Here is a 26,247-nt window from a genome sequence, read left to right on the forward strand (position 1 = left end):
GTGAAACTGAGATCGTGTCCAGCTGCTGCTGTCTCAGACCCGGAGGCCATGTTTCTTTAAGGAGTTTTTCTGGTTTTCTTTGTACGTCTTGAACCATTCTGCACTGGGATCGACACAGACTTCCTTCCCCCTCCGCAGCACCACACTGTGAATAGAGAGAGAAAGGGCCATGAGGCAGGTTCCCTTAGGCACGGGCCAGAGATGCACAGGGACTCTGATCACAGCTCACGTGGCTATGGGGCCAGGACAGTGACTGTGAGAGCGCTGGGAACGAAGGCGTTTGTCCCTGAAACGGTCTGGTTCTGCAGTGAAATCGGTTCTCTTGAGTGCAGGAGGCTGACAGAGCTGCCTGGCCCCAGGCACAGTGTTGTGGGGCTGCTGCTGTGGCACTTGCCTCCTCCAGCTTTGACACACACCTCAATCCGGACCTGCCACATCTTGTCCTATTGCAATCTGTGCCCCACCCCACCACACACCACCGGTCAATACACCATGATCTTGGCCTGCAGCACTCCCAGCTACTCCAGCACAGCCCCCACCAGCTTTGTCAATGCACTGCGGTCCTAGGCTGGGGTATCCCCTGCCAGTCCAATTCTGGGCTCACGCACGACTCAGTGCACTCAGGTCCTAAGATCAGTGCTGCCAAGACACCTTGATCCTGATGTGCAGGCGTCCAGAGCTGGGGCAAACACAGAGCTCTTTGGGATCGTCTCTCACTACGGCATCAGAACTGATTGAGCCAGGCAGAGACATTCACTGACAGTGACACCTACCCCTCCTCTCACTTTTCTATTGCTCCTTTCCAATGTCCTTTTCTAGAGGAATCTCATCTGTTCACACTGACTATGAGACCCCGCGGCTATCTGCTAATGTGCAACAACACTGGCAGTTCACACACACAATACAACTAGCAAGGGGAGCACATCCCATGGTGCACTGTGCTTCTTTATGGTTACATGTGTCATTCGGTTTTGATCTCCAGTAACTCTTTGGGCAGTAACAGATGATTTATCCCAATGTATTTAGGGCTGGGCTACATAGAAAGTTGCAGCAATTGACATGATTTAGGGAAACCAGTGCAAATACCTGTGGATGCTCTCATGAAAGTGTCGTGTTGCGGGTTGATTAGGAACAAGTTTTGATGGTAACTAAAATAAGCAAGGCCACTGGCATCTGTTTAACGGAATTGGTTTTTAAATCAGACCTTTAATGAAATGGGTGGAACTTTCCATGTAGACCAGCCTTAGTAATGAAATCCCAGCATAGAAACCACTATTTACCCCTTGCTGCAAAGGGGTATATTCGAGAGCTCGCTCTGCGTGCGAATCATCAGGTGGCGGATTAGGTACAACATGAGCAGCTCCCGGAAAGGACTTTTCTGTCGTGTTTACTGGATCAGATGGAGTTACAGACACAAGAGAAAAGAAAATCATCAAGCCCCGTGCGTCTGCCACCCTGTGAAACTTACATCACGGCCTGGCGGGAGCATCTCCGATCCGTGGGTCTGTCACTCCGGATCAGTTGCGGGGAGATCGGTTTTCGGACAAAATTGCTTGCATAACAGCATGTGTTGGGTTTCCTATCAACTGGAAAGAAGAAAGGAAGCTGCGTGAGTTCTCATACGCTGGATAATAATGAAGAACTGAGGAGACAGGATTAATCATGTGTAATAGTGACTTCAGTAGTGCTGGGGAGCAGCGAAACCTGTCTCTGGGGGTCAGGAGGGAATTATCTGATGCTCCCATTGATACCCCTGAGATTGGATTCATTGATGTTTTGCACTGGAGGGTTTCTGCCTGTCACTGCCACTGAAATATTGCAATTATAATATTCCCAGCTTTGCCACTGAGTCACTGTCGATCTCATTGTTTAGCTGTTTGCCTCTCTGTTTCTCTCTTTCCCCACTGGTAGCATGGGGACAAGGATGTTAACACCCCTGCCGGGGGCGGGGGCAGTGGTTTGCAGGGGTTAATTAATTTATGTTGATTGTAGCAACCTGCATGGAACTTGGAGGGAGGAGCTCAGTTTGCAGGAGGCTGCAGTCTGTGTGCACATGGCTTGAATGCTCCTTGCAGTTGCAGGATCTCGGTGATAGAGATCTCTTAATAGAGAACCAGCTTAGTTTCAGAAACAGGGAGTCCTCTCATGTTACCCAGCAAGCGGGACATGAAACATCAGCACAGCCTTTCAGGCCCTCGGATGAAACGTGATCGATTTCTCAGCACTGGTGTTTGGGTTAGTTCGGATCCCAAAGCGTGGGTGTAGCGGGGTGGTCACCCTGCTCAGGTCCAGAGGGGTTAAAAACAGCCCTGAGAGGGGGGTGTGACTGGAGAAAGCAGCTTTTAGGCTGGGCTGATTGGGGGAAGTGGCTGCAGCTGGGGCCATGCCCCAATCAGGCCCAGCTGGCCCCTGTAAGAGGCAGTGAGCCAGGAGCCCAGTCAGTCTCTCTCTGGCTGTAGAGGGAGATGGGCCTGGCTGCAGGGAGCTACAGACAGAGTACCGGAGTGGAGCAGGGCTGGGGAAAGGCAGAGGAGCTGGGGAGCTCTAGCCGGGAAAGCCCCAGGCTGCGGCCTAGCATTGGGCTAACAGTTACGGGGGGTTGCAGAGGGCAGCCCAGGGGTAGGCCAAGGCAGCAGGTCCAAACCCTCCTTGCCAGTGCTGAGTGGCTGATCCTGCAGTCTGCCCCAGGGCGCGGGGCTAGACGATGACTGGCAGTAGCCATACACTGAGGCAAGGTGGGGATAGTGGGTGGGGGTTCCCCAGGGAGGGGAAACACTAAGACTGAGGAGTTACTGCCAGGGGGCAGTGCCCCAGATAACGGGCACTGGGTCTGGGAGGGATGCGGGGGCCAAGCGGTAGCGGAACACCGGCCTGCAGAGGGCGCTCTGGGGGCTGGAGAGCTAATTCCTGGAAGAGACCAGCAGGAGGCGCCACAGGGGTGAGTCCGCACATCTCCAGTGGGGCACCTGGACTGGGAGCTCCCCACGCTCTGCTGGGCCCGAGCTCATGCCCATTCCCTGGGCAGGCACTAGAGCAGGGCCAGGCAGCCTTGCGCAGCCAGGGTGTGCGGGGAAAGAAGTAGCTGAGTGGAACTGAACTATGGGCAGCCTGGGAGATCTCTGGTCTCCCTGACTGTACGGGTGTCCCACAGAACCCATGGGCCGAAGGGCTCTGCAGCCTCTTGTGGTTCCAGTCTTGTGCCTAGAACGGGTCAGGAAAGGATCTATTTTGTCTAGGGTGACCAGGTGTCCAGTTTTCCACTGGAACACCCGGTTGAAAAGGGATCCTGGCGGCTCCGGTCAGCACTGCTGACTGGGCCATTGACTGTCTGGTTGGCAGCCCTGCATAGTGGGGCTGGCAGGCTCCCTGCTAGCCTCCGTGCCATGCAGCTCCCGGAATCAGCGGCATGTCCCCCCTCCGGCTCCTACGTGTTGCGGCAGCCAGGGAGCTCCGCATGCTGACCCACCCCAAGTGCCACCCCTGCAGCTCCAATTGGCTGGGAACCGCAGCCAATGGGAGCTACGGAGGTGGTGCCTGTGCACAGGGCAGTGCACAGAGCCACCTGGCCGCACCTCTGTGTAGGAGCTGGAGGGGGGACATGCTGCTGCTTCCATGAGCTGCTTGAGGTAAGTGCCGTCTGTAGCCTGCACCCCTGACACCCTCACCCCCTGCCCTGATCCCTCTCCTGCCTCCAAACCCCTTGATCCCAGCCCAGATCACCCTCCCGCACATCAGCCCCTCATCTCCAGACTCAGCCCAGAGCCCACCCCCTTAGCCAGAGCCCTCAAGCCCCCCTGCAACCCTATCCCCAGCCCGCTGAACGTGAGTGAGGGTGGGGAAGAGCAAGCGAGGGAGGGAGGGGGATGGAATGAGCGGTGGATGGGGCCTTGGAGAAGGGGCGGGGCATGGGCAGGGCCTCAGGAAGGGGTGGGGCAGGGGTGTTTGGTTTAGTGCTATTAGAAAGTTGGCCATCCTAATTTTTTCCCAGGGAAAAAATTCAGCAAGAACAGCCCCCAAAATTGTTTTTGTTTAAAAAAAAATCAAGACATCTTTGAAAAATCCCAAAATGAAAATGTTCCCTTTTCTGTTTTTTTTTTTAAATGAAAACCTGAAAAATATTGATGAGAACAGAATTTGTTCTGTGAAAAATTCCATTGTGAGGAAAAGCATTTGCCAGGCAGTGGCTTTGATGGGCAATTCTCTGCCAGCTCCACGCATGGCAAGGCCCTTCTGAAAGTAACCGCCCAGGAACGGGCTCTGCTGCCAGCCCCAGGGCTGAGCACCACCCCCCCCAGGTAGCACAAAGCCTGAATCTCCTGTCCATAGATGTGCACTGCAGCTGTAGAGAGGCCAGGGGCAGAACCGGAAGGAACTAATGTAACAATTTGATAAAATGGCGCCGCATTCCCCAGCTTCAACAGGATTTGGCCATCGAAAATCTACAACTTGCAGAGCAATCTCCAAACCATCCACTGAGGTGTTATTTCCCCCTGAACAGCCTGTTGTGAAAACTGAAAATCCATCAGAAGGTGCAGACAGGCCTCTCAATGCCGTCGAAAGCAAATGCCTCAGGAAAACACTACACATTAAATGGCATGAATTTACCCCAAAGTTGAAAGTGTGCTGAGTTTCCTCAGAGAATTTGACACCCCTTTAAGCTCCAAACTGCTCCAGAAAAGAAGATGGCAATATCTGGGGTGTGGGTGACGAATGAACCAGAGGAATCCACAAAGGGCCTCACTGAAAGAGTCCATCCATCAGACACAGCTCAGTGAGGGAAAACTTATGGGCCTTAACAATAGAGGATATGCACAGAGCAGGCCGGGATAGGCAGGGATCCTGGAGCCTTGTTCTTGCCCTGAGCTATGTCTGGTGAGGCAGGAAGGATTCAGATTCAGTTGTGCCTAAAGGCCCTGAAAGAGATGGGGGGGGGACCCATTGTGCTGGGTGCTGCACAGAGCCATGGGCTCCACTCTCATGATCTAAACAGACAAGACAAAAGGAGAATCGTGAGCTCCATTTCCCAGATGGGGAACGGAGCCACGGCGAGACGAAGGCTGAGGCTTTCAAAACTGCCCTGGGGATTTTCCACCCTTTAATGGGAATGCCTAAGATATCCCAGCCCCAGTGACTCAGCTATGGCGCACAGAGTCCGTGGTAGAGGTGGGACCGGACCCAGATCTCCCAGCGCCCAGCCCACTCCCTCATCTCTGAGAGCAGCCTTCCTCTGCACTGTGGGTAGCTTTCCTTCCTGATCGCCTTGTCTAAGCTGGGGTCTCGAGGAGAAAGAAAGGGGCTGACCCGCTACTTACAGCTGAACGACTGGGCTTCCATCCAGAGAGCCGCAAGGAGCAGTGTTACAAGGGCTAAGGAGGCGACCTTCATTTCCAGGCGGGGTGTCTCGGCTCTGGCACCAGCAGCAGGCAGATTCTGGCAGGTTGGGGTGGCCGAGAATGGTCTGGCTTCCCCCTCGCCGGCCATGGTATTTTATAGCCCTCAGCAGGGATTCCCATGATGGTGCTGGAATTTCCATGTTGGATGAATACTTATTCCATTCGTTCATTATCATCTATTAATACCTATGTCCCCACGCTCCTGTGGCCGGGGAGACAGAAGAGCAGTGTCACTGGAAAGTCTCTTGCTGATTTGCAGATAAGGAGCCAGCCCTGCACATGCTCCTGGGGGAGGACGGAGAGGGGCAGGCAGAGGGAGCTAGAGACAGGGTATTGGGGTGGAGCAGGGCTGGGGAAAGGCAGAGGAGCTGGGGAGCTCCTTCCTGGAAAGCCCCAGGCTGCGGCCTAGCATTGGGCTAACAGGTACTGGGGCTTGCAAAGGGCAGCCCAGGGGTAGGCCAAGGCAGCAGGTCCAAACCCTCCTTGCCAGTGCTGAGTGGCTGATACTGCAGTCTGCCCCAGGGCGTGGGGCTAGACGATAACTGGCAGTAGCCTGATACTGAGGCAAGGTGGGGATAGTGGGTGGGGGTTCCCCAGGGAGGGGAAACCCTAAGACTGAGGAGTTACTGCCAGGGGGCAGTGCCCCAGATAACGGGCACTGGGTCTGGGAGGGATGCGGGGACCAAGTGGTAGCGGAACACCGGCCTGCAGAGGACGCTCTGGGGGCTAGAGAGCTAATTCCCGGAAGAGACCAGCAGGAGGCGCCGCAGGGGTGAGTCCGCACGTCTCTAGTGGGACACCTGGACTGGGAGCTCCCCACGCTCTGCTGGGCCCAAGCTCATGCCCATTCCCTGGGGAGGCACTAGATCAGGGCCAGGCAGCCTTGAGCAACCAGGGTGTGTGGGGAAAGAAGTAGCTGAGTGGAACTGAACTATGGGCAGCCTGGGAGATCTCTGGTCTCCCTGGCTGTACGGGTGTCCCATGTGGTTCCAGTCTTATGCCTAGAATGGGTCAGGAAAGGATCTATTTTGTCTAGGGTGACCAGGTGTCCAGTTTTCCACTGGAACACCCGGTTGAAAAGGGATCCTGGCGGCTCCGGCCAGCACTGCTGACTGGGCCATTAACGGTCTGGTTGGCAGCGCTGCATAGTGGGGCTGGCAGGCTCCCTGCTAGCCTCTGTGCCACGCAGCTCCCGGAATCAGCGGCATGTCCCCCCTCCGGCTCCTACGTGTAGCGGCAGCCAGGGAGCTCCGCATGCTGTCCCACCCCAAGTGCCACCCCTGCAGCTCCAATTGGCTGGGAACCGCAGCCAATGGGAGCTACGGAGGTGGTGCCTGTGAACAGGGCAGTGCGCAGAGCCACCTGGCCGCACCTCTGTGTAGGAGCTGGAGGGGGGACATGCTGCTGCTTCCATGAGCTGCTTGAGGTAAGTGCCGTCTGGAGCCTGCACCCCTGACACCCTCACCCCCTGCCCTGATCCCCCTCCTGCCTCCAAACCCCTTGATCCCAGCCCGGAGCACCCTCCCGCACCTCAGCCCCTCATCTCCAGACTCAGCCCAGAGCCCACCCCCTTAGCCAGAGCCCTCAAGCCCCCCTGCAACCCTATCCCCAGCCCGCTGAACGTGAGTGAGGGTGGGGAAGAGCAAGCGAGGGAGGGAGGGGGATGGAATGAGCAGTGGGTGGGGCCTTGGAGAAGGGGCGGGGCATGGGCAGGGCCTCAGGAAGGGTGGGGCAGGGGTGTTTGGTTTTGTGCTATTAGAAAGTTATAACCCTAATTTTTCCCAGGGAAAAATTCAGCAATAACAGCCCCCAAAATTGTTTTTGTTTTCAACAAAATCAAGACATCTTTGAAAAATCCCAAAATGAAAATGTTCCCTTTTCTGTGTGTTTTTTTTAATGAAAACCTGAAAAATATTGATGAGAACAGTATTTGTTCTGTGAAAAATTCCATTGTGAGGAAAAGCATTTGCCAGGCAGTGGCTTTGATGGGCAATTCTCTGCCAGCTCCACGCATGGCAAGGCCCTTCTGAAAGTAACCCCAAGAACGGGCTCTGCTGCCAGCCCCAGGGCTGAGCACCACCCCCCAGGTAGCACAAAGCCTGAATCTCCTGTCCATAGATGTGCACTGCAGCTGTAGAGAGGCCAGGGGCAGAACCGGAAGGAACTAATGTAACGATTTGACAAAATGGCGCCGCATTCCCCAGCTTCAACAGGATTTGGCCATTGAAAATCTACAACTTGCAGCGCAATCTGCAAACCATACACTGAGGTGTTATTTCCCCCTGAACAGCCTGATGTGAAAGCTGAAAATCCATCAGAAGGTGCAGACAGGCCTCTCAATGCCGTCGAAAGCAAATGCCTCAGGAAAACACTGCACATTAAATGGCATCAATTTCCCCCAAAGTTGAAAGTGTGCTGAGTTTCCTCAGAGAATTTGACACCCCTTTAAGCTCCAAACTGCTCCAGAAAAGAAGATGGCAATATCTGGGGTGTGGGTGACGAATGAACCAGAGGAATCCACAAAGGGCCTCACTGAAAGAGTCCATCCATCAGACACAGCTCAGTGAGGGAAACCTAATGGGCCTTAACAATAGAGGATATGCACAGAGCAGGCCGGGATAGGCAGGGATCCTGGAGCCTTGTTCTTGCCCTGAGCTATGTCTGGTGAGGCAGGAAGGATTCAGATTCAGTTGTGCCTAAAGGCCCTGAAAGAGATGGGGGGGGGGAACCCATTGTGCTGGGTGCTGCACAGAGCCATGGGCTCCGCTCTCATGATCTAAACAGACAAGACAAAAGGAGAATCGTGAGCTCCATTTCCCAGATGGGGAACGGAGCCACGGCGAGACGAAGGCTGAGGCTTTCAAAACTGCCCTGGGGATTTTCCACCCTTTAATGGGAAGGCCTAAGATATCCCAGCCCCAGTGACTCAGCTATGGCGCACAGAGTCTGTGGCAGAGGTGGGATCGGACCCAGATCTCCCAGCGCCCAGCCCACTCCCTCATCTCTGAGAGCAGCCTTCCTCTGCACTGTGGGTAGCTTTCCTTCCTGATCGCCTTGTCTAAGCTGGGGTCTCGAGGAGAAAGAAAGGGGCTGACCCGCTACTTACAGCTGAACGACTGGGCTTCCATCCAGAGAGCCGCAAGGAGCAGTGTTACAAGGGCTAAGGAGGCAACCTTCATTTCCAGGCGGGGTGTCTCGGCTCTGGCACCAGCAGCAGGCAGATTCTGGCAGGTTGGGGTGGCCGAGAATGGTCTGGCTTCCCCCTCGCCGGCCATGGTATTTTATAGCCCTCAGCAGGGATTCCCATGATGGTGCTGGAATTTCCATGTTGGATGAATACTTATTCCATTCGTTCATTATCATCTATTAATACCTATGTCCCCACGCTCCTGTGGCCGGGGAGACAGAAGAGCAGTGTCACTGGAAAGTCTCTTGCTGATTTGCAGATAAGGAGCCAGCCCTGCACATGCTCCTGGGGGAGGACGGAGAGGGGCAGGCAGAGGGTTTTAGGTTTAAATTTAGTCACTTGCAAACCACACAGGATGAGGTTCGATTCTCTGCCCGAGTGTTTGCTGAAGGCCTGGGCAGGCCTGTTTCAAACACAGCCAGTGACACCGGCCAGCGTGCCTTAGAAATGATGCATAATCCAGCCCATTGTGTGTGCGAAGGTACATTGCAGGGGAGCTGTCTGCAGATGCACTCCCAGGGCCATAGAACCTGAGTGCCTCACGGTCATGAACCTATTTCATCCTCAGCCCCCTGGGAAGCAGGGAAGTCTCAGCCCCATGGTACGCCAAGGGCCAGGGGTAGATTAAATGACTTGCTCAAGATTACATAGGGACTCTGTGGCAGAGCCTGAAACTGAGCCCAGCACAGTCCTAGGCCAGCACACCCTGTTATAGCCCACCGAGGCAGGGGATTGAACCAGGGTCCTCTTCTACTACACTCACAGGTCTCTAACTCGCTCTCTGGGCCTGAAACGCTGCAGTGGCAGAAGTAGCAGCTTCATTTCCCTGTTATGCGTCCAGGATGCGAGAGGAGGAGAAAGCCCCACCCCCTTGGGAGGGTGATACCCTCACAGTATTTTTGGGGTGCAGGTCAAGCTGTTTAGATGTCCAGGAGCAAAATCCTGCTGTCGTTTCATGGTGTAAATGCAGTTAAGTTTCTTGGACTCCAATGGAAAGACTCCAGATTTACACCCATGTGTCAGCAAGCAGAATCCGGCCACTAAATACCTAGCTGCACACACAGATCCGGTAGGTAGGCATCGAAATGGCCTCCAAGGAATGAGACTCTTGTGCACACCAGACAGACGCGTGTGGCACGTGTATCGTGAGGCTGTGGGCACTTCTTTAAAGCATTTGGAAACCAGACAGGCCGTTAACCGTTTTGGCTGAATTTTCCCATGCCGGTTGTCTGCCCCAGGCTGAATTTGATTGGCAAGTCTCCGCAAAAACGGTTCCGTCGTTTCCAGTAACAAGGTTGGAGCAAATGAGAGTGTTTTGCCCAGCTGAAAAAATTCTAACAACTGCCAGTGAGTTCTCAAGAGGATTGTAACTGAGTTAACCGAGGGCAGGTTTTCACAAAACGCAACTCTCTCTGTCCCAAGGGCACCCCCCCAGCCGAACGCCACACCCCTGCTCTGAGCCCCGTCGCTTCGCCATGGGACAGTGACTGACAGACGGTTGCGTTTTCCCAACCTCGTCATCAGAACTGGCTGAAATTGTTTTCAATGAAACTCTCCAGAAAAAATCAGCCTGAGGCAGACACCTGGCCTGGGAAATTTATGCCGAAATGGTTAAAGTTTGGGGAAATGCTGAGCAAATGAAAACACGGACTTTGAATAAAAAGTGTTGGGCAACCTTAATAGGTGGCATTTCCAGCTCTGCCTAGATCAGACAGATCCATGGTTCTGGCCCAGCCTGTGCTAGGGGCCACCTTCCCGCAGCTCGGGGCTGTTTGGTGTGGGTCCCTGCCTAGCTGCGGGACACCACATGTGTTCGCCTTTCCGTGTGAGGTAGGTCAGTCCCTGTCAGGAAATCTGGCTCACAGGGAAACGCTGTGGCAGGGCGATATTGGCTCTAAACCCTGCCCGGAGTCTGGTGGAGACGCCAGAGGAACCGAGCGCTGTCCTGGGATAACTGGCTCCTGCTCAGAGAGAAAAGCTGAGCCCCTGCCTCACCCCTCCCTAGCCCTGTGCCCGGTGCAGCTGTATCCCCGCTAGGCCCGGCTGCTTTCCAGCACCGCAGCAGGGCTCCGCTCAGCTCTCCTGGCACCATGGACAGGGGTTCTCAGTGCAGTGAGGCTGGGCTGGGAGCTAGAGGGGGACGGGCTGCAGCCTCCCCCTCAGACACAATCCGCCGGCACCCAGAGCAGGGAACCCGGCTAGCATCTGCCAGCAAGGATTGCCCTCTCCCAGGGCGCCCTGGCATCCACAGGGCACATCCACCCAGGGCCGGCTCTAGCTTTTCTGCCGCCCCAGGCAGAAAAGAAGAGCACCGCCCCCCCCGAGCGGCGCCGACCGCAGCCCGAGCCCCCGCCCCGAGCAGCGCAGCGCCGCCCTAGCCCCCCCCAGGGAGGCGGCCCGCAGCTGGCTACCGGTTGGTCTGGACGGTGGGGGGTGGCCGCTGCCCGCAGGAGAGCAGCGCGAACAAGCTGAGGAGCGGCCCCTCCTCTGCAGCCCGGGCAGGGCTGCGCTACCGGCTCCCGCCTTTCCTCGGTAAGCAACCCCCTCCCCTCCCCTTCCCCCCCCACCCCTCCTCAGGCGGAGCTGGTAGCGCGCCCTTCCCCGGCTGCAGAGGAGGGGCCGCTTCTTGGTGTGCACCCGCGGGGACAAGCCGAGGAGCGGCCTGTCCTCTGCAGCCGGGGAAGAGCTCCCGCCGCTCTTCCGGTAAGCGGGCACATACACGCCCGTCATTTCGCCGCCCCCTAAATTTCGCCGCCCTAGGCACCTGCTTGTTTAGCTGGTGCCTAGAGCCGCCCCTGCATCCACCAAGCAGCAAGACCCACTGCAGTGAGGCTCAGAGCCCAGGTCAGCTGAGTCGGGCTCACGCTACAGGAACAAACACAGCAGTATAGACAGTGGATGCAGGCTCGAGACCTGGCAAGGGGAGAGCAGGGTTTGTAGGGGTGTGTGTGTGTGTGTGAGTGTGGGTGTGTACAGCACAGTGTGTGTGTTTGTGGGTGTGGGTGTGTAAAGAACAGTGTGGGTGTGTTTGTGGGTGTGGGTGTGTAAAGAACAGTGTGTTTGTGTGTGTGTACAGCACAGTGTGTGTGTTTGGGGGGGGTGTGTACAGCACAGTGTGTGTATCTGGGGGCAGGTGGGGGTGTGTACAGCACAGTGTGTGTGTTTGGAGGGGTGTACAGCAGTGTGTGTGTTTGTGTGTGTGTGTACAGCACAGTGTGTGTGTTTGGGGTGTGTGTGTACAGCACAGTGTGTGTGTCTGGGGGCAGGTGGGGGTGTGTACAGCACAGTGTGTGTGTTTGGAGGGGTGTACAGCAGTGTGTGTGTTTGTGTTTGTGTGTGTACAGCACAGTGTGTGTGTTTGGGGTGTGTGGGTGTGTACAGCACACCGTGTGTGGGGGTGTGTTCAGCACAGTGTGTGTGTTTGGGGGCAGATGGGGGTGTGTACAGCACAGTGTGTTTGTGTGTGTGTGTACAGCACAGTGTGTGTGTTTGAGGGGGGTTGGGAGTGTGTACAGCACAGTGTGTTTGTTTGTGTGTGTGTGTGTGTGTAGCACTCTGTGTGTGTGTGTTTACAGCACAGTGTGTGTGTTTGGGAGTCGGTGTGTACAGCACAGTTTGTGTGTTTGGGTTTCAGTGTGTACAGCACAGTGTGTGGGTGTGTACAGCACAGTGTGTGTGTTTGTGTGTGTGTGTGTACAGCACAGTGTGTGTGTGTGTGTGTCTTTGGGGGCAGGTGGGAGTGTGTACAGCACAGTGTGTGTGTTTGTGTGTGTGTACAGTGTTTGTGTGTGTGTACAGTGTGTGTTTGTGGCTGGGTGTGTACAGCACAATGTGTGTGTGTGTGTGTGTGTGTTTGGGGGCAGGTGGTGGTGTGTACAGCACAGTGTGTGTGATGGTGGCTGCGTGTGTACAGCACAGTGTGTGTGTGTGTGTGTGTTTGGGGGCAGCTGGGGGTGTGTACAGCACAGTGTGTGTGTTTGTGGCTGTGTGGGTACAGCACAGTGTGTGTGTTTGTGTGTGTGTACAGCACAGTGTGTGTTTGTGGCTGGGTGTGTACAGCACAGTGTGTGTGTGTGTGTGTGTTTGGGGGCAGGTGGGGGTGTGTACAGCACAGTGTGTGTGATGGTGGCTGCGTGTGTACAGCACAGTGTGTGTGTGTGTGTGTGTTTGGGGGCAGCTGGGGGTGTGTACAGCACAGTGTGTGTGTTTGTGGCTGTGTGGGTACAGCACAGTGTGTGTGTTTGTGTGTGTGTGTGTGTGTACAGCACAGTGTGTGTGTGTGTGTTTGGGGGCAGCTGGGGGTGTGTACAGCACAGCGTGTGTGTTTGTGGCTGTGTGGGTACAGCACAGTGTGTGTGTTTGGGGGGGTGTACACTACACCCGCACACAGGGCAGTACCTTACATAGTGAGCAGGCCCCTGTTTCCGCGGATACGCCTGGCGGAAGGGCCGGCCCAGTGAGGGTGGAAGATCCTGGGCCCTCAGAGCCAGACAAAGCCTGGGGGGAAGAGGCCAGGGGAGGGGAGCATTGGCGGTTAGGATAATTTGTACCCAGTGACACCCAGAGACCCACCCGGAGCAGAGCCCCATTGCACCGAGCGCCTGGCTGGGTGTTCAGCTCTCCATTGCCCCAGCCCCGGTCAAGTGCCCCCTCCGGACACTCGCCAGGCTGCTGTGTTTGCGTCCCAACGCTGGACCCAGGTGCTTTGGGCATGTTGAGTCTGAGCCCAGGCCAGACACTGCCTCTGGCTTTGGGTCTCGAGACACGTTCCCAGGGTGCCGATCCTCCATCTAGCGCCCTCTTCTGAGCCCTGAGACTCTTGCCAGCTCCCCCAGCAGCCTGGGCACACCCCTCCCAGAGCTCCATCCTGCAGGCACCCGGCGAACAGTTAACCCCTGCAGGGACACACCACGGTTGAAGCAGGCAGAGACCTTGCGTGCGGTTTCTAACACAATCACACTTCACTTTAGACAGCATAAGAGATGTGCAGATCCAGGCAAAATACAAAACACCAGCGCGTGGATCCCTGCCTCCCATTCCTCATCACTCAGAGCATTCTTCGGGATCTGAATCCGGGTCCTTTCGGGGTTCCTGCTCCATCCTGGGACTCCACATCTCCAGGTCAGGCTTCTCTCCCGAACCTCACTGACCTCTCCAGGCAGCTTCCTCTCGCCTCCTCTCCAAGTCAAACAGTCCTCATGACTGCGGAGGGTCCGTTGGTACCGCGGCTCGGGTGGACCTCCCGCAGGCATGGGACCAGCGGACCCTCCGCAGGCACGTCTGCAAGAGGTCCCCCGGAGCCGCGGGACCAGCGACTGGCAGCGCGCCCCTGCGGCGTGCCGCCCTGCTTGGGGCGGCGGAATTTCTAGAGCCACCCCTGCTTCCAGCATCAGACCTGGACCGGGAGTCCATTACGCTAGGTGCTGTACAAACACAGATGAAAGACATGGTCCTTGCCCCAGGGCAGCTTGCAGCCTGGTACCCAGCATTTGAAGTGCCAGCACCCTGTGGATGCCTGCTAGAGGAACGCTAATTCCCCCCATTGCTCCCTCAGGGACGCCGCCTGGGAGGAAGACGGCGCGTTCAGCGACCAGTATCACAGACACAGCCGCTGTGATGCCGGCTGCTGCCTGTACGTGGGCGGCAGAGAGCAATCCGCAGACGATGGGTAGGCAGTTAACCTCCCAGGGCTTTGCCCCGGGCGCATGGTCCATGCTGTGCCGGGGAGGGGGTGGGGTTGGATTCAGTCTAGGTCCCGCCCCTTGCTGGCCATTGGCAGCTCAGCCGTAGCCCAGCAGGCGTTGCACGGCAATGGCCGGCTATTGGCGGATGGGGTGTGCCGGCCCGCTGGCGTGAAGGGAGGCGGGTGCCTTTGTTCTGGTCTTTGCCATCTCATTGCAGGGAGGAGCCGGGGCTGCAGCCCAGATCCTCAGATGTATTTAGGCTCCTAAAAGCCACTGAAACCCAAGGGGAACCTCAGAGGATCTGGGCCATCATCCCACCTTCGCTCCGGCCGTTCCCGGCCCTCCAGCTGGGAGTCGCCGACACCGACCTCTTTGCTTTCCCAGCCCGTGGCAGCTGCTGCTGTGCAGCTCGTGTGGCTCCCAGGGGACCCACCGCCGCTGCTCCTCGCTGGGGGCCACCAGGGGCCCGTGGGAGTGTGAGGACTGCGCGGAGCCCGCAGGGGCGGGTAAGGCGCCTCTGGAACGGAAGGAAGTGCTGGGCCCTGGGTTTGTCTGGTGGGAGCTCAGGGCTGACGACTGTGGCCGTTTCCCTCGCTGGGCATTGGGAGGAGAAGGCGCTGTGCTGGGAGGGCCTGGCCCAAGGCCCATTGCAGTCGAGGAGAGTCCGTCACTGGCCTTGGGATCGGGGCCGGCGAGATTCCTGGCTGAACGCTGGATCCTAAGGGCTAAATCCTGAGCCGGCCCTGAGCCGCCTCCCCCGTGGGGGGCTCTGTAACCCCTGGGAGCGTGGGACTGGCCCCAGGCCCACCAACAGGGGGTGGTAAAGGGGGTATTGCCCAAGGGCCCGGGGGCCCCCTGGGATGGGGGCCGGTGAACCCCGGGTTTGGGGAGGCCGCCCTCGGCCCAGACCCCCCTTCTGCCTGAGGCCCCGCCTTAACCGCCGGAGCCCCCCACCCGGCGTGGCAGCCAGCCCCCCGTACACACCCCCAGGCCGCCCAAGTGCCGCCAGCCCCGGAACGCCGGGAGGGAGGGTGAGTGAGAGACGCGCCCCACCCCCCTCCCCGGAGCACAGGCTGGCCCCCATTAGCCCCCAGCCTGGGGGGAAGAGCCCCCAGCAGCGCAGCCCAGGAAGCAGGAAGGGGCCTGAGTGTGGGCAGGGCCACGCAAGGCTGTTTGGGGAGGTCCATCCTCCCCCTGCCATTGAGACCCACCGCCCATGGCCCTGGGCCCTTTGAAATGGCGTGGGGGGGCCACAGGGCTCCCAGGCGCGCACTGGGCGGTGCCGGCTGCGGCGAAGGCAGCTGGGCGGCACGGGGACGCCCTGGCCGAGCCGGAAGAACACGCCCAGCAGTGCAGCCGGCAGCACCGCCAGAAACCTCAGCCGTCCCTTTCTAGGGGCCCATTGGCTGTTCTGTCGATTGCTGTCGGCCAGCCTGGAGGTGGCGTGTGCACAGACCTGGGCACACACGTGCCCGGCCGCCCGCCTGAGGGGTCCCATTAGAAATGTGGCCATGGGGAGTGGGCAGCACTGGGCCGGATCACCCCGCTCCCCGAGGGGAGACAGCCCAGCACCACACCCATGAGGAACAACTCCTGCCCTGCTCTGTTGGGGTGGGGTTAGCACCTCCATGGGACAGTCCCCGCAGGTCATGGGCGCCTGTGGGACACGGGGGGCACCTGCCTTGGGCTCTGCGCCCCCACTGCCACAGAAGCCTGTCTTCAGCGCCCCTTTACAGGGGTTTGTGGGAAGATAGCGCTGCACGGGGGAGGGGCAAACCCCATGCACAGAGGTGTCTGCCCCTGTGGAGAAGTGGGGGGTATGAGTGACCCCATGTTGGGCAGAAAGTGCCACCCAGGTCCCCAATCCACGGCTCTGCTCCCCTGGAGAGACTGACTGGCAGAGCAGCAGACTCTGAGAGCCCCATCGCTGCCTCTCCGCAGCATTGCAGCCACTGGCCAGCCATCGGGCGTTTGCCACGCTGCGGCTCAGCTCAGCTCCTCCAGCACAGGGCCACTAGCTGCCCACTGGCCTCTCCTGGCCTAGTGCTGGGCACTGCTGGCTTTCCTGGGCTCTGCAGGGGGCTGCACGGCGGTGACGGTCACCCATCTGCCTCTGATTCCAGCATCCCACCAGCTCTCCGCCCCGGGGAGACCAGCAACCAGCCAGGCTGCGTGTGGAACCAGAGGCAGGAGGCCAGGACCCACCACACCCCGAGAGCCAGACTTTCCCGTCCCCGCAAGTGAAGACCCTTCGCTGCCCCGGTCCCTGGCTCTGCTACCTACAGGTCTGTGAGCCCGTCATTCTCTGGTGGTTTATTGCAATTGTTAGGCCTGAATAAAGATGTAGCACAAAAACCAGTTATGTCAATCTGACTGAAGTCAGCATGTTTCATAAAGCCCTGGGAAAAAGTGAGATACGAAAGGGAGGTGCATTCCTCAAGTTACCAGCTGCGTTAACTCCTGTCTTCCAGTGTCTGGTGCTTGGCAACTATGCTGATAAGAAAGTTGCTGGGGCATCACAACTTGCTTACATTATAAAGAAAGACAGATGTGCTTTGTTATTAGGCTTTGTTACTAACCAAAGGGGGGTGGGATATGGGTTGTGTGAAGTGAATAATTTATGACGTAATAAAACTGTCTATATAAGTTAATACTAGCTGTAAAGAGGGGGCTGGTTCTCTTCGGATACGAGCAGTTCTTTACTGACACGTGCACTTGTCAATAAAGAGCTTTTGTTTTGGACCTTGCTGGTGTTGTCTGTAACTCTGCGGTCAGACAACGAACTTCGCTGTTGGGGTTCGAGTCCCCGACATCTTTGGCGACTCCGGTCGGGACTTTGTCTGACTCTCCGGCGGGGGATCAGACTCTGAGGCAACGCAGCGCGCATCCTCTGATTTAGAGGAGCCTTGCCTGGTAATCTGATCTCTGCGTCGGCGATAAGGCGAGTTCTGTGAACCAGCTGAAGCTCGTAGAAATCCAGCAACATCCACCTACCCGTTGAGTAGGGTTAAGGTTGCCTGGGTTAGAGTCCCAGTGCAGATTGTCGGGGTTAGAGTCCCTGACAACTTAGGTCTGGGTTAGAGTCCCAGTCCAGGTTTGCACAGGATCCAAGTAGTCTGGGTTAGAGTCCCAGCCTGGGTTTGAGTCCCAGTCCAGGTGTTCGAGTCCCCTGGAGAGGTAAGTGAGCGCTCGACGCGGGAGGTGGGGGTTAGAGTCCCTTTACCTTGACGCGGGAAAGAGGGGTTAGAGTCCCCTTACAAAATGGAACAAGTTGGCAGTAAGTGTCTGGGGGACGCCCCATTGTCTCTAATACTTAAAGATTGAAAGAAGATTTCTGGAACCAGGTAGCTTTTGGAGCTGTATGTTTAAAGCTGTATGGAGAGCTCTTGTAAAAATCCCCCAGCATATGCCCCAGAGCCACACTGGGAGGAAGACTGTCCGTGGGGACATCTGTCTCTCTTGGGCTCACGCCATCTGAATTTATTGACTGTGCAGCAAGATATGATGCATTGTGGTAATAGGAAATAATGGCCTTGGTGTGTGTGTGTGTGTGTGGAAAATGGGGGAGGGACAGTCTAAATATTCCACCTCACCCCCTAAGGGTACCCCAGCATGTTACATGTACGTACATTATGGTCTTAAAACCTGCAGGTATTTAAAGAATTGGAATCTTTACACGCGTGAAAATCTATCTAAACAATGCCCATTAGAAGGTACCTTCAATCTAGATAAGATCATATATCTCAAAGGAGCTTTTAATCACCAAAGTAAAGCCTCTGACACAGTGTGAGCAATTTGTCTAGGAACGGGTTAATTTGAAATTCAGCTTGCCTTGGTGAAACTGGAGAAGCCACGGGCTGGAATCTGAACTGGACTCTCTAAAAGAGACACTGCAGGAGATTCCAGGGTGTAAAAAACAGCTTTCCCAAGAGCAGAAGCATGCTGGAAATTCTGGACAAGCTGTATACAGGATAATCTCCCGTCTGCCTATTCCCCTTCTCTGAACGTTATACAGACGTGGCCAGTTTGGACATGTGTGAGTATTAAAGTGGCTTAAGGGTTAAAGTATTCATGTTCTTCCTGAGTAATGTGGGAGCGTTCCCAACACTCTTCATTGTTGTTTTATTATTTTTAATTAAGCTTTAAAATTTGATTATATGGTGTGTTCCCCCAACGTCCTGCAGTAGATAAATTGGTAACAAATTTGTCACAGTTTGGTGAGCAATTGAGAATAGGGGAGCCCTATAGAATTTACACCATCTATCTGTTTTACCTTTGTTTTGTGTTTCTTTTGTTTGGTACTTTTGGTGTTATATGTTGAGGATTGCATGATTAAAGGTGAGCCTACTCTCAGCTGCAGTAAGTCTGAGAACTGGAGAGGGGTTTAGCATTTTTCTCTCCACCCTGGTTGACCGGAAGGGTGGCAGGTGGATCTGCCCCCAGTCGTAGCAGGACTGGGCAATAGAGTAGTTGGAGAAAAGGGCCGAGATGTGTACTTGATAACTAGAATTGAGCAATTAAGAGCATGGATCATGAACCAGGCGGCAACTCAAACCTGCGCCAGGGCAAGTTGCAGGCCTTGAGACAGGATTTCCAGTTAGAAAAGGAAGCCCTGGCTAAGCAAGTACCAGTCCTTCAGGGACTTGTTAAAATTTAACCATTTGTGCTCAGCATATGTCGTAACAGCAGTGTGTTTGCTACAAGAGGAAATTGAATAGTTCAACGCCAGTGGGCCATGTGTTTTGCCCAGGTGGCAAGTCTCACAGGGGAGGACTCGAGTAGTTTTGTGAGTAGAAATGTTTTAGGGAAAGGACCAGAAGGGTGGGGGCTACTTAAAAAGCCCATCCTCCTAGCTAACTGGTAGTGCAATACGTTGGTACCCATGGAAAGAAACGGTTCAGAAAAAAAAAAAAAAAAAAAAGCTGAGAAGGGAACCGAAAAAAAAAAACAAGTTGACTGAAAAAAAAATAGATAACATGCTCAGTTTAAAGCTGAGACACTGACTTTGTTCAAGGACACTCCTCACAGCTAAGACTTGGCTAACCCTCAAAAGGAACAAGGGGGGGGACTTAAATTTGCCCATGCAGCTATAAAATTTGTAAACTCTGCAAAGACACTAATGCAATGTGTTAGGTTTCTTTTCTCACAGGTAAAGAAGAAACAACCCAAAGATCCTAGCAGCCCTCCCACCCCTTGGAACCAGGAGACTGGGTCTACATAAAGATCCATCAACGAAAGACTGCCTTGGCTCCATGCTGGAAAGGCCTGTATTGAGTCCTGCTGACTACCAACACCGCTGTGAAGTGCCAAAGACTGACTGTTTGGACCCAGGATTCTCTCTGCAAAAAGACCCCTCCACCTCAGAAGAATTCTCCTACTGATGATAAGCCTATTCTTTTTTTCTAGTTCTATTGTGCTTCTGAACAGCATGGCAAAAGGACAAGGTAACGTGCTGGTTGAACCTCTCCCTTGTCCACGGACAAATCTATTGTGCCTTTGAATTTTTCTAAAGGAAGCAAAACCATTACAGGGTGATGTACTCATCATCTCTTCTCTGTAGAATGCTAAACTACATCTGTTTTGGGAAAGAAGAAAAAAACACTCACTCCACTGACATTGCCAAAGTCCAGGAATTCCTGACCAAAAAGAACATTAAGAACTGACCCTGGTGAAGAAACAAACAATTACACACTGGCAGGAAGAAATTTGTGGGACTTATGTTTGGAACTGTGGTATTAATTGGATTTTGGGGTTTATTCTACGGGCTGCGCCCTGTGTTTTGGATAAATCCTTCAGCATGTATTGCCCTCCCTCATTGCATTTTGAATAGCATTGTCCTTATCCAGTTTTCAGATCGCTTTTACATACCCAGATTGCTCACAAGGGGCTGCCATTAGATTAGCACAACAGAGGGCCTGGGTTATTTCCTCTGGAAAGAAAGAGAATTGACCAAATCCCTGTGGTCTAGGGGCCAATGGTACACTGCCATTTGGAATATTCTTAAAGGCCAAGAAAATGATGAGAAATTGGGCCAACTAGAAAAGGCCACTAGACTTATTTTTGATGCTCAGCTATCTTAAGTACAGGCTGGAGTTGGTGAGTTACATGTCATTTCCACCCTTAGTTCTGTGACCCAGAAGTTACTGACAGAGATGGTACTAAATATCACTGAGGCTGGAAAGGCATTGCAGTGGGATCTAGTATGTTTAAATTGATCCTGAGCACTGGACTTGGCCCACTGCCCTTACAGACACACAGGAGTACCATCTGATCTGTGGTCATGAAGACATACTTGGACACTTTCTGGATGGAAGTGTGGACATTCACAGTGCTCCTTCCAAGCATTTGGACCGGTTAGGGTGGGTGTGGGCTCCCACATACCAGATCCTGCCGGGTCCATGGGGAGGAGGCGTGTGGGACTGAATGATTTACCGAGACATCTGGGACATTAGACCCCTTGGTATACCTACCTGATTTATAGTCAGTGCCCCAGACCAATGAACTGTTACCCCTGAAGGCGATTTGAAGCTTCGTCTGCAACTGAAGAAACCGTAACCCGGTTGTGCCCTGCCAAGCGATCATTTGTTGTCCCAAGAGTCCCGTTGGTCCTCTAGGGACAAAGGGGGGATTGTTAGGCCTGAATAAAGATGTAGCACAAAAACCAGTTATGTCAATCTGACTGAAGTCAGCATGTTTCATAAAGCCCTGGGAAAAAGTGAGATACGAAAGGGAGGTGCATTCCTCAAGTTACCAGCTGCGTTAACTCCTGTCTTCCAGTGTCTGGTGCTTGGCAACTATGCTGATAAGAAAGTTGCTGGGGCATCACAACTTGCTTACATTATAAAGAAAGACAGATGTGCTTTGTTATTAGGCTTTGTTACTAACCAAAGGGGGGTGGGATATGGGTTGTGTGAAGTGAATAATTTATGACGTAATAAAACTGTCTATATAAGTTAATACTAGCTGTAAAGAGGGGGCTGGTTCTCTTCGGATACGAGCAGTTCTTTACTGACACGTGCACTTGTCAATAAAGAGCTTTTGTTTTGGACCTTGCTGGTGTTGTCTGTAACTCTGCGGTCAGACAACGAACTTCGCTGTTGGGGTTCGAGTCCCCGACACAATGCAACCTCCCCCCCCACCAGCGCTCACCTCTCCCACCTCTGCCGTCCGGGCTCTCCCTGGCACCCACCGGCTCACCTGCTTTGGCAGAAGGTGGCTGTACAGCTGCCAAGGTGTGGATGTCCCTCGAGAGACAGGGCAGCTCCTGAGAGCGCGCCCTGCATTCCCTGCTGGCTGGAGCTCACTGTCTCAGGCGGGATCTCAGTTCTCTGCCCATGGCTCCAGCTCTCCTTCCGCTCTCTCTCCTCCCTGGGGCTCCCCAGCACTCCCAGCTTGGCCCCCGCTGCTGCTGTGGCGTCCTGCCGTTTATCCCCTGCGCTGTGTCCCTGGGGGAGGTGAAAGAGATGGGCCCCGACGCTGGACAATACACATCCCTATAGAACACTGTGAACTCGCTCGGGATGGTTAATGTTGCCACTGGTGTCTGAGAGGGAGAGCAAGTCACAATGTGGCACTTCCCCGCGGTTCAGAGGTTCCCTCGATGCCACGCCCTGCTGTGGCACCCCTTAGTGCAGGGACGAGAGCCCTGGGCACGACTGGCTCAGGCACCCAGCCAAGACTTTCCAAAGTGCCCAGCGATTTTGGGTCCCTCGATTTTTGGGCCCCAACTCGACACAGTTTAAAGAGGCCCGATTTTCAGAGGGTGAGAATAAGCACTGAAAATAAGGCCTCTTGCATGTGTCTGAAGATGGGCCCTCAAAATAGCTCATCACTGTAGGAAATCTTGACCATCTCCTCAGCTGCGGGCACAGCCTGCCTCACCTAACCCCCAGCACTGTTCTTTGCTCACGGTCCCATCATCGCTGATGCCTCCACGCATTATTTCTGCCATTACCTTACTCGAAATCAAAGCTAGATTTTCCAGGAGGGACTTTAAGGATCTCTCATTACTGTATTTGAAGAGTGGCAGCTCATTTGCTTCTATCTTGGGCCTCGTCTACACAGGAAAATTAATCTGGATCCAGTAAAGGTGTGAATTAAAACTTGATTAGTTAAACTGGATTAATCCCCTATGTTCACACTGTCATTTGGAATAAAATTGGCCTTAATTGAAGTTTAGTTCAATTCACATCCTGATCCAGTAAATCTCCCCCTGCAGACAAGCTCTAGGACTTCACTTCCCCTCTGGCTTTTCAAAGCCACGTGCCATTGGGTTGATAAAGTCAGTAGCTTATCTCTAAACATGCCGGGATGCCCCGGCCAGACATGCTGATTCGTATGTAATCCAGCTTCCCCGCGGTTCCTCTCACTGGCCTTTTGCCAGCGGTTGGTTAACGCAACCCAGTCCCAGTGGCGGTTTTCAAGGGTTCGGGACGTCCCTTTCAAATCTTTGGGGCTGAAGAGCGGCCCGGCGGCGTTAGCTTCCCGTGGGTTGCTACTGGACTAACGGATGGGCTGTTGTGTGTTACAGAAATGTCCCCATGAGCTCTCACAGCGTGAGCGACGCCACCAGGAGTGAGAACGGCATTGCCCGCTCAGGTGATCCCCTCGGTGTGCCGCAGACCCCCCCGGGGAGCACCAGTGGAGCTGTCTGATTTATGGCTGCTAATTAGGGGCTGGATCGGGGTCCGCCCCCGGAGGGGAGGGAGAGGAGGAGGCTGCCAGGAACGATGGCTTAGGGCAGCAGATTGTTCGGCTAGAGGCACATGGACCAAGTAGACAGCCCCCAGCCAGCGTGGGGAAGGGACCGGGTCCTGGCTGTACCCGCTGGTCTGCAGAGGGGCAGGGTGGGCAGCTGGGTGGTGCAGGGAGCGTGCTGCGTGCCAGGCTGCTTGGGAGGGGTTTGCTTCCAGCGTCACAATCATCACAGCCCCGACGCAGCACAGGGCCCAGATGGCAGGACCCAGCCTGTGGCAATGGAGAAATGAATCTCAGCCTAAGCCTAAGGTGCTTGGGCAACAGGTGCAAGGCACCAATACAGTGGCGCCAGCGCCCTCTAGTGACTGCACGTGTAAATACAGCACGTCTGCAGGCACTGCTGCCTCCCAGGTGCAATGACCTCTGACACCAATGGTACAAATTCTTTCCGGGCCTGCTGCCTTTGTGGTCCTTATGCAGACGTCACCAGAGGGTCTATTCATTACAAACCCAGTGTCACAGCACGGGCAGCTCATGATTTTGGTGTTTTTGCTTAAAGCCCCAGCTCCCAGACTCCTGTGCTCCCAGGGGACTCCCGGCTTTCGTTATTTCTTTGAAGCGTGACCCCTCGAGGTTCAAACACCAGAAGGTCGGCGCTCTAGCCTGGGACACAGGAGTCTGGCTTCAGGCCCCGCACTGCCGCAGGCTCCCTGTGTGACCTCACTTCCACTGAGTCTGAACACCTTTGAGCTTCTGGGCCTTAGTCTCTCTCAGCCTCATCTCCCCAGCTGTCCGGTGGGGATAAGAGCCCTGCCTCACGAGGTGCTGACTGGGGGATGCCCAAACACTACGGGGATGGGAGACTGGGGTAACTTTAAGGAAAAAAGCTCAGGGTTGTGAAGTCAGGCTGACTAGTGCTCCTGGAATGCCTGGGCTGAGCAATGCTGTGGCCACAGCCCCTTCTACTGCTAAGGTTAAAAACCCTGTCTGGGCACCTCTGCAAACTGTTACCCCTACAGCTAATCTCTGTCCCGCTGCCTGCCGGGACCCAGGAGCGTGCGTACCAACCCCAGGGCACAAACACCACACTGGCTGTGAGTTCTACACTTAGATTTCACCAACCAATCATCCAGTGCAAACTCCTCAGGTACTAAAAGAGCCTAACCACGGAGGCACAGCCAGTCCCCGTGGGTACTCCGATCTGTCTCGCCACCCAGGGGAGCTACAACTCTGGTGGATGGTCCCTTACACCAAGGGTCATGGCAAGATTCAGATTATTCCACTCCCAAAGGACCAGTCACTTACCCCAGGTCAATGGCACCTTAAATCTCACACCAAAGACAATGTTTGTAGACAATCCTACAATAAACTCGATAGGGATTTATTAACAGGAAAAAGAAACTAGAGCGGTATTGACACAGTTAAAGCAGGTGAACATACACACACAAATGAGTTACGATCTTAAGTTTCAGAAGGTAACAGAAGTCTATAATAAACAAGCTCTATGTGTCTTTTAAGACTAAACAACTGGGGATCTCTTGCTTATGCCTAACAAACCTTGGCCCCTCCCCCTCCCAGACTCCAAGCAGCACAAAGATAATCAGTGCCTCCGGGTTAGGGTTTTATCCCCTCCTCTCACGTGCGCTGAGCTGCAAACTCAAGGGATGTGAGGAATCCAATTGCATGACGCATCTTCATTGGGGGGGGAGCAGAGCAACAAAATCTTTTGTCCTTTTTAACGTTCCACAATCGTCCATCTGGTGTCGATGGGCCTGTCCTGCTAAGCAGGACGTTGCAGATCCGTACGTCACACTAGTTAATCTCTCTCTCCAGTCGGGTGATTTATACAATTACAGAGGCTTACAATATAACTGCCCAAATACTACTTTGCCAGATAGGATACAGAGATTTACATTAGATTAAAGCTGCAGCAACTCACATGCATTTAATGCAGTCTAAACGCTAAACACATTCTTATAATTCGAATACCTATTTTAACAACACTAATACACAAGGGAGTAAGACTGTTTCCAGCTCTGTATTTGGCAGTGTTCAGCGGAGACAGGGACCTTGGCATGAGCGGGCACCTGCTCTGCCAGCGTCACAGTCTCACGCGGCACCTGCCGAGAGCAGCAGGCTCTCCAGAGAAGCCAGAGGTGGGATGAGAAAAAGTGTGCAGGGCCGTAGCAGACATGGCCTGCCCCCCTCAGCCTTGTCTGCAAATGGAATCCCCTGGGGAAGCAGATAACGCTGGGTGAGAACGCTCCCTGGGGGGTTCGCTGCAATCTCTCTCTCTTTTCTTTCACAGCACCAGTGCTGGGAAGAGCTGTGGACCCCCGGGGTTTCCCTGCCGCTGCTCCTCTCCGTAACATCCCAGCCCTGCCGGAGCAAGGGGTTGCCCCCCAGAACACACAGAGTGGATTCAAATGGCTATTTTGCCGGAAGACCAGCTCCCCAGGGATTTCATGGCTGTTGGGCATTGTAGGTCTGTGCAGTCCATAGCAGCAGAGAAACCCCCACGGAAAATTAGATCCGAGTACAGTTTTGTTCTGAGACGTGTCTGTCAATGCTGCACAGCTCAGTGTCCTGCGTGGATCCGCGGCACGGCTGCGAGGCGTCTAAAACCCTGTTGTACTGCCTGTTACAGAGCCAAGGTGCCCATAGGAGGGGAGCTGGGGTCTTGTGTATCCTTCACCAAATTCGCACTTGAGTGATGACAGTGGGGTGTCCAAGGGGGGTTACTAGGTCATCACCTGATGACAGTGGGGTACCTACAGGTGATGTTAGATTGCAGGCCTGCAGCAATGGGTATGTTACCTCCAGGAGCAGTAAAGAGGAAACCTCCCATTAAGAAACCCAGGACATTCAGAGCAAAGGTTAATCTGTAGAGCTGCTCAGGAAATGGCAACAACGTAGACAAACTTTTTTTTTTGCTTTCTTTGATGTTTTCAGGGGCTTTTGTTGAAAAACAGGAACTCCCAAACCCCCAAAATGTTGAGCTCTCAGTTGCTGGAAACCCAAAATTTTGGTTTTTGGCAAACCCCCCCCCCACCCCCAAAAAAATCTTGCACTGGAAAATGTTGGAGCAGCGTTGGTAAACTGAAAGGGAGGAAGTTGATAGTTTCTGTAACCAAACTCTGTTCCTGTCGCAGGTCAGGGCTGAGCTGCACCTCTCTCAGGGCTTGTCCACAGGGCGAGTTAGTGCACAGCAAGCCAGGGGGTGAAGCTGTCGCATGCGAACTTGCTGCGCACGAACGTACCAGGGAGACAAAACGTCCGTCTCTCC

General features: G+C 54.6%; 3 protein-coding genes across 12 annotated transcripts in view; 1 reads left to right on the plus strand and 2 right to left on the minus strand.

Moving 5' to 3' along the window:
• Positions 1–9,725, minus strand: LOC120403682 (C-C motif chemokine 3-like). Of its 2 annotated transcripts, XM_039535156.1 has the most exons (4): positions 9,344–9,725; positions 8,500–8,782; positions 1,469–1,586; positions 1–145 (listed from the first exon to the last, which is right to left on the minus strand). In XM_039535156.1, exons 2-4 carry the CDS (start codon positions 8,666–8,668, stop codon positions 34–36), a joined length of 399 nt encoding a protein of 132 aa, XP_039391090.1. In that variant the 5' UTR covers positions 8,669–8,782; positions 9,344–9,725; the 3' UTR covers positions 1–33. The 2 variants fall into 2 exon arrangements, with proteins under 2 accessions (XP_039391090.1, XP_039391089.1); XM_039535155.1 differs by lacking the exons at positions 8,500–8,782; positions 9,344–9,725 and adding an exon at positions 5,313–5,595.
• The window catches only part of LOC120403678 (maestro heat-like repeat family member 5), a 141,589-nt gene that overhangs the window by 29,008 nt on the left and 86,334 nt on the right, over positions 1–26,247 (minus strand). The gene's annotated exons all lie outside the window — the stretch shown is intronic.
• LOC120403680 (PHD finger protein 7-like) lies at positions 8,036–25,507 on the plus strand. 4 transcript variants are annotated; one of them, XM_039535150.1, is made up of 6 exons: positions 8,036–8,057; positions 13,551–13,701; positions 14,135–14,248; positions 14,649–14,770; positions 16,388–16,549; positions 25,270–25,507. In XM_039535150.1, exons 1-6 carry the CDS (start codon positions 8,051–8,053, stop codon positions 25,461–25,463), a joined length of 750 nt encoding a protein of 249 aa, XP_039391084.1. In that variant the 5' UTR covers positions 8,036–8,050; the 3' UTR covers positions 25,464–25,507. The 4 variants fall into 4 exon arrangements, with proteins under 4 accessions (XP_039391084.1, XP_039391086.1, XP_039391085.1 ...); XM_039535151.1 differs by lacking the exons at positions 8,036–8,057; positions 25,270–25,507 and adding exons at positions 11,444–11,512; positions 19,414–19,472; XM_039535153.1 differs by lacking the exons at positions 8,036–8,057; positions 25,270–25,507 and adding exons at positions 11,444–11,512; positions 19,398–19,455.

The sequence above is a fragment of the Mauremys reevesii genome, linkage group 4, assembly GCF_016161935.1.
Source record: "Mauremys reevesii isolate NIE-2019 linkage group 4, ASM1616193v1, whole genome shotgun sequence".
Lineage (NCBI taxonomy): Eukaryota > Metazoa > Chordata > Testudines > Geoemydidae > Mauremys > Mauremys reevesii.